The sequence below is a fragment of the Athalia rosae genome, chromosome 2, assembly GCF_917208135.1.
Source record: "Athalia rosae chromosome 2, iyAthRosa1.1, whole genome shotgun sequence".
Classification (NCBI taxonomy): domain Eukaryota; kingdom Metazoa; phylum Arthropoda; class Insecta; order Hymenoptera; family Athaliidae; genus Athalia; species Athalia rosae.
In genome coordinates, this window is record NC_064027.1 from 9,652,513 (window position 1) to 9,658,973 (window position 6,461).

At 36.1% G+C, this 6,461-nt stretch overlaps 2 protein-coding genes and 4 non-coding genes across 6 annotated transcripts; all 6 read right to left on the reverse strand.

Moving 5' to 3' along the window:
* Positions 1-1,592: 1,592 nt before the first annotated feature.
* LOC105683178 lies at positions 1,593-3,449 on the reverse strand. The gene is made up of 5 exons (XM_048650770.1): positions 3,224-3,449; positions 2,359-2,419; positions 2,035-2,160; positions 1,844-1,898; positions 1,593-1,600 (listed from the first exon to the last, which is right to left on the reverse strand). The coding sequence occupies exons 1-5, from the start codon at positions 3,277-3,279 to the stop codon at positions 1,593-1,595; spliced, it is 306 nt and encodes a 101-aa protein (XP_048506727.1). The 5' UTR covers positions 3,280-3,449.
* LOC112695012 lies at positions 1,672-1,743 on the reverse strand. Its single transcript, XR_003150298.1, has one exon. It is a non-coding gene; the product is annotated as a small nucleolar RNA SNORD31 (small nucleolar RNA).
* Positions 1,968-2,036, reverse strand: LOC112695014. The gene has a single exon (XR_003150300.2). It is a non-coding gene; the product is annotated as a small nucleolar RNA SNORD31 (small nucleolar RNA).
* LOC112695015 lies at positions 2,229-2,296 on the reverse strand. Its single transcript, XR_003150301.2, has one exon. It is a non-coding gene; the product is annotated as a small nucleolar RNA SNORD31 (small nucleolar RNA).
* On the reverse strand, positions 2,488-2,553 carry LOC112695013. The gene has a single exon (XR_003150299.2). It is a non-coding gene; the product is annotated as a small nucleolar RNA SNORD31 (small nucleolar RNA).
* Positions 3,450-3,837: 388 nt separating the features above from the next.
* On the reverse strand, positions 3,838-5,588 carry LOC125499663 (tRNA (adenine(58)-N(1))-methyltransferase non-catalytic subunit TRM6). The gene has a single exon (XM_048651407.1). It carries the CDS (start codon positions 5,439-5,441, stop codon positions 4,032-4,034), a length of 1,410 nt encoding a protein of 469 aa, XP_048507364.1. The 5' UTR covers positions 5,442-5,588; the 3' UTR covers positions 3,838-4,031.
* Between the last annotated feature and the right edge of the window lie 873 nt (positions 5,589-6,461).

Consider the following 6,461-nt stretch of genomic DNA (forward strand, 5'->3'; position numbering starts at 1 on the left):
CCGTGTTGAATACTTTATGGGCAAAAAGAGGAATTGGGGAGTTTTTTTTTTAGATACTCAGTGAGGGCAAGTGGGAATCATACCTTAAAGGTCATATTAGCGTATATATTGTAACATCACAGCAGAAAAAATCAAGGCGAATCTTGTGACAATGTGCATCAAAATAATTTGAGTCCATTTTCGATACGTAATAAATGATCAAATAAATCAAATAGTAATACAATGACACTTACCATCCGGAGATACTCCAGAGTAATCGTTCGCTAGGGTAATACGGTCACCGGAAATTATCCTGTAATCATAAGGTGAAAAAAAATATTAGATTTCGTACAAGTCAAGTATTCAGAAACGTGAACTAAGAGATGATAATTTCAGAAACAACATGTCGTCACTGTTAAATCTGATTGACTGGAGCGTTGTTTTTATTCATCAAGAATAACAATATTTAGACTTGCACAATACATGAGCATGGAACAACAAAGTTAACAAAGTCAGCATCGGGAAAAAATAGCGTATACTGGAAACTTACATTGAAGAGAGCTCCAATAGTCGCATGCTCTGCCGATATTTGCCTTATTCTGGAATTGAGAACAAAAAACTGCTTTGGTAAAACGTTAGATCATGGAAAAAGTTTCGACATGAGAAAATTTGAACTGATCAGAAGTGTGTAGACATCAAATGTTTTCAGTCATATGCTTGTCGAAAAATCATTGCATCATTTCTTGGGAATGGATCTCAAAGTATTATTAAACTGAGTTAGAACGAGGACCTTGTTTGAAATCGAGTTTTACATCGAACAGCCAAAGAAAAGTTTGGATAAAGTAGTTCATGGAATGGTTGCATAGTGGTATATTATTAATATTTTGGGCCGAACCTTTTGTGACTCAAGCAGGTGCTTCAAGTGGTTGTCACCCTTCCACCATAGATCTTTGGCATCAAGTCGGTACCTTTCCGCCATACACCTTCAAGCTGAAAGTATGTATTGTACTTAGTGAAACGAAGAGTTTTACTAAAACAAGGAATATTTAGTGAAATTCAAATTCAGGCAGTACATTGTCACCACATAAATTGTATGACAGGGATAACTATTGTTCATCATTTTATGACATTAATTGTGACTAGAAAGATTACGGCATTACATTTGGATATTAAAATTATTGATCACAAAACTTGGAGTCATAGATTCTTTAGTAAATTACATATTAGTCCTAGCCTAATTTTGGATAAAAATTCCACCTTTGAACACTGTTTCAGATATAAACGTTTACGGATACACAATCACCATCGAACATAAAAATGCAATCACAACACTTACCATTCTCGGGTGGAAACCCGATTTCCGCTCATTCTCCAATGATCAGTCACTGAAAAATTGTTGTTCACCGTATTACAAGACTATCAATATAAAAACGTAAATTGTGGGTATCAACAAATTTAAATCAGGGTAAATATTGTGACATCAAAATTCTCAGACATATGCTTGTCAAACATCATTGTAAAAGTCTCATAGCTTTTAAAAATTTGAAGTCAACTGAACTCACGTCGTCATGATATTCTCTCTGCGTCCTCATCCTGCACATTCGTATGTGGTCCTAGAATTCTGTTGAAAAAATACTCATAAGCTGACAAAAAATGAGACTAGTAATTTGGCGAATAACAATGGAATTCTATAAATATTCAGTATAAATAACCAATCAATCACAATAATCAGACTGGGGCGGTATAAAATTCATCACTTAATAATTACGCAACAAAAAACCAAAGTCATTCAATCCATAATGATCACATGTATTATTATCATGAAAGGTGAAAAACAGTAACATTGTAACGTAGATATGCTTACCACGTGATAATTTCCATGGTCTTCCAGGGCAGTGATGTCCGTCACAGCTGATATCCTGCAAATTAGTAATCTCAATAAGATACAAATTATTGTACATTGAATGAGAAATTTTCTTCATCAAAGGAAATCATCTAAATAACCGAATCAGTCATGGATATCAGACTGGGGCGGTATTTCCTTAATCATATTACAGTCAGAAATTTGGGGAAATATTGAAACTTCAAAAACGCCAACATTACAACGTAGATATGCTTACCACATGATAATCTCCATGGTTTTCCAGGGCAGTGATGTCCGTCACAGCTGATAAAAATATCCTGCAAATTAGTAATCTCAATAAAATACAAATTATTGTACATTGAATGAGAAATTTTATTCAAAGGAAATCATCTAAATAACCGAATCAGTCATGGATATCAGACTGGGGCGGTATTACCTTAATCATACTATGATTGAAAATTTGTAAAAACATTGAAATGTAAAAAACGCTGAAATTATAAAGAAGATATGCTTACTATGTGATAATCTTCATGTTTTTCCAGTGCAGTTATGTCCATCAGAGCTGATACAAATATCCTGGAAGTTGGTAATCTCAATGAGATATGAATTATCATAGGTCGAATAAGAGATTTTATTGAAGAGAAATCATTCAAATAGACCAATCAGTCACGGAGATCAGACTGGGGCGGTATTGCCTTAATCACGTTATTGTCAAAAATATATTGCATCAATTCAAATGTATAAAGTATATAGATCCGGAAATAAATCGTGTGAATTCAAAAGCCAAGCATTGCTTACACTAGGCATGCACAAAACAAAGCCCGTGACGCTACCTCGGAAAATCAGCCATTTTGAATGATCTTGATGCACAAAATCGTTGGAAAAATTTCGTGTGTTCAAAAAAAACAAATATATTTTTGTACGAATTGAGTTGGATCCTTTCAGTGATAAGTTGCGTAGAAAACGGTAACAGGAGGTGGGTAATATCGACTAATATAACTCAAAAATGGCAAGGAACACGAGGCTTGCTTGGCTCAGAACACGTGGCGTCTCCACGCCGAATTTCGTGCAAATATGAAAAATATAGCCTGTTTGGGTCGTTATTGACAATGGTTACGAAATAATTTGATGCGAAAGGTCGTACCTTGCTTAAAATTCAACTACGGCACCGATCTGTGAATAAAGAAACAAGACAGCGATTTAGATAAATTGATCGAAAGCTGTGTAATTATTACGGGATAATCGCGAAGTTCAGGTTTGCAGTCATAATCAAACAATTGTTCATACGAACGAGACAATAAATATCATCACTAGATAAACTATTCGAGTTGGAAAGCGAAATGAATGTATAAGGGTTGGGTATAACTGAAGCAAACTTACCAGACGCAGCAACAGAACCTTTCACACCGGAGGCAAACGATGAAGTGACCGAGCATGCTAGTCGCCTAGGCAAGGGAAGCGCAAGTACGACACATGGTGGCTCAAGAGGGAACTGCTAGCAACGGAAATGACGTATGCTTGTCTATGAGGGAGAAACTTCTGAAACGGTGATTCGTTGCATAGTGCTCTGAAGATCTCTGATTCGTTGGCCAACCCCGGCGCGCACCTGCACGTGAAGAACCAAAATGAAACTGTATTTTTACGGAATTATAGTCGCTGAAATAGAGATTGTAAAATACAGAAAGTTCGATAGAATAAATGATTCAGTCATCTAACAACGAACTTGATTCTATTAATACATTTCGTTTGTCCGGATTCTTCAACAGGTAGCGGCCATTATATATGTATAATGTTCTAGCTATCGTTTTCCTCCCCACTTTTTGTGGAGAAAAATGCGCGAAATTTGTAGCATTGTAGGATTGGAATAAATCAATATTTCGACGATCGCTATGAATAGTCTTTGCAAACGACTCAGAAACGTAGAATTCTTATAGCAACAACACTATTAGATAATTTTCGAAGAGAGGTGATGATTTAAAAAATAACAATCGGTATATCGAACACGTGGAACAAATTGTCGTATTTTATTTAGAAATTGTTCGTATTAAAAACATATTTATTTGTTACACATCCGTGGCTCACTGTCACTTGCGTTTTCTTAGAATAAATTGTGATAAATTTGAAGTTGATTGAAGATATAGTCAAACCATAAAATAGTTTTGTTTTCACAATTTTGCAGTTTAGGAATTTACTCAACCGAATAACCATACAATAAATATCCACCTGTATCACTCATTAAAATATCAGGGTGTGTCCTATCGGGTAACACTTGATAAGATCGTAAGAAATTGGTAAACAATCTCAAATTAATAACGTCAGATCTTTGCTTTAGAGCAACATAAGTTTCCTGCAGTGGTTCCCTAGATGCATGATAAATCACAAATGGTCTGGAAGCTCCTAAAAATGGTAGAAGACTTTTAATGATATTCAATGGATGCTCTTTAGCTACAATGACAAGACCTTCAGCTTTTGTTTTTTTAATAAGATCAACGGCCTCTTCTGCAAAGGAAAGCCACTTTGGTTTTTTTGGTGGCCCATGATTTATTTTATCGTCAAGTTTCCGCTTCAAGTCTTTGTTTTCTGATGTTTTGTCAGCTTCGGAATTTGCTGCTACTTCTTGTTTGTCGATCAACTCTTCGTCTTCCTCTAAATCAACTACAGTGATTTCATCACTATTTTCTGTGTCATTTTTCTTCAAATCAGAATGTTCACGGCTAAAGTCAATAACATCCAAGTCTGAAGTTTTTGATTTTTCCCCAGACTTCCATTCTTCAAGAATTGACTCTATGCCCTGATAATACATACGCAGTAGACTATGGATGTTAACGAATATCATTCTGTTGAGCTGTTCTTCAGGAAAGTTCATAGCTTGAACCAAATATTTCTGGGGTATATTCCCAGGATGTATATGAAGTAGTTTACCATTTGTGTTTGCTCCAATACGATGGAGCATAGCTGCAGCTGGTAATCCTTGGGATCCGCTATCATACAGCATGTAAAGCCCATCTGCCTTAACCCCGGAATATGAGAGAAGTTGAGCTAGGGTGTCCATTCTCAGTCCACTGATTTTTTGATGATCCATTCGGAAAAAAATATCGTGTAACAAGGGTATGGTGGGTTTTCTGATAGTTATGTACCGAAAGTATTTTTTCTCCTTCTTTTTCAAATACTTTGCTTGTGAATACTCTGTTTTATTATGAAAAGTCTTACTATTTTCTATAAGTTTACCAACAATTTCTTTACCAGATTTCCCAGCTTCCCGAAGACTAGCTATTTGTTCGGTTGACAACAGCTGAGATGTACCATCATCAACAATCGTCCGGTTGTCTAATCCACTGGGCAAGACACTTTTCAAATCTTCTGATAATGATTCAACCACATTGGTCTTCCGCAGGGGATGAGAACGCATCCCAGGTCCCTTTTGATCCACTTCATATGTAGTCCACACAGGGTTTCCAATTATTCCACTCATATCCAGTGAAAGTTTACCCAGCATTAGTGTCCCATGCTCTGTTGCTTTGTAGAGTTTGTGGTAATTTTGTCTTTGAACAACAACATAATCACCTCGTTCCACTATCTTTTCGTCAGATTCACCCATTATTTTTTAAGCCAAATATACGAAATCAATTAATAGTCTTATGCTAATTATTTGTATTACTACAAATACGTCGGTGCTAACATAACCTTCGACGAAATAACCTGAGTTTCGTAGGATCAAAACCGGGCTGCGGCATGTCGCTGCTAGAGCTGCGCAGCCCTTCAACATTAATTCCCTACTTATTTGAGCATGCGCAGGTCGCCATGCTGAATTTAAAATCTATAAGTCTATGATCAGGCCGAATTCCGATATTACCTACAAGCGTTGACTGATGATCAGTCAGCGCTGCAAGCTTCAGTCAATTATCAGTCAACGCTGCAAGCGCTGAAAATCTAGAGGGACAGAGACGGAGCTTGCAGACAGTCCGGTAGTGTGACAGAGACACAATATTAGTCACAGCGCTTCCAGCAAGTCACATTTCTTGCGGCACCAAGTTTGATCTATGATTTCCATGGACTTATGATTACGTTGACTCGACCAATCTTTAATCAACGATGATTGTTTCATAAGTTTTTTCATACAATTTTCGATTAAAGTACATGAAATTGTTGAATTATTTCACAGATTTGAAAATTCTAGTTTGTTTTGATTTTAAGAGAGAAAACTAACAAGATATATTAATTTTCCTTGAGGGTTGAAATTTACGACTCTGGAATAGTTGACTGAAATTTTTTCAGTCAAAAGTTGAATAAAACACATCTGTATCTGCTACGTTAAAACCACTAGTCTCGAGTTTAAAATTATTAATACATTTATTCAATCTAAAAGTCATTCTATCATGTAACGAATGTTAATATCCGTAGAACGAGTTGTAATTGGGTGAGGCAATTCCATATCCCGATCATGCACGCGTGAACCGGAGATTCTTACAAGATCCAGATTGCCATCGAATTGGAAATGAATATTTGTATTAAATCACGCACTTAGCTAAGCCAATATAATGTAGTTAATCGTCAGTATTGGCATTGAGTAACCATATTACTTATTGTTAGTATGGTTACTGCATGGTAGGTAGAGGTT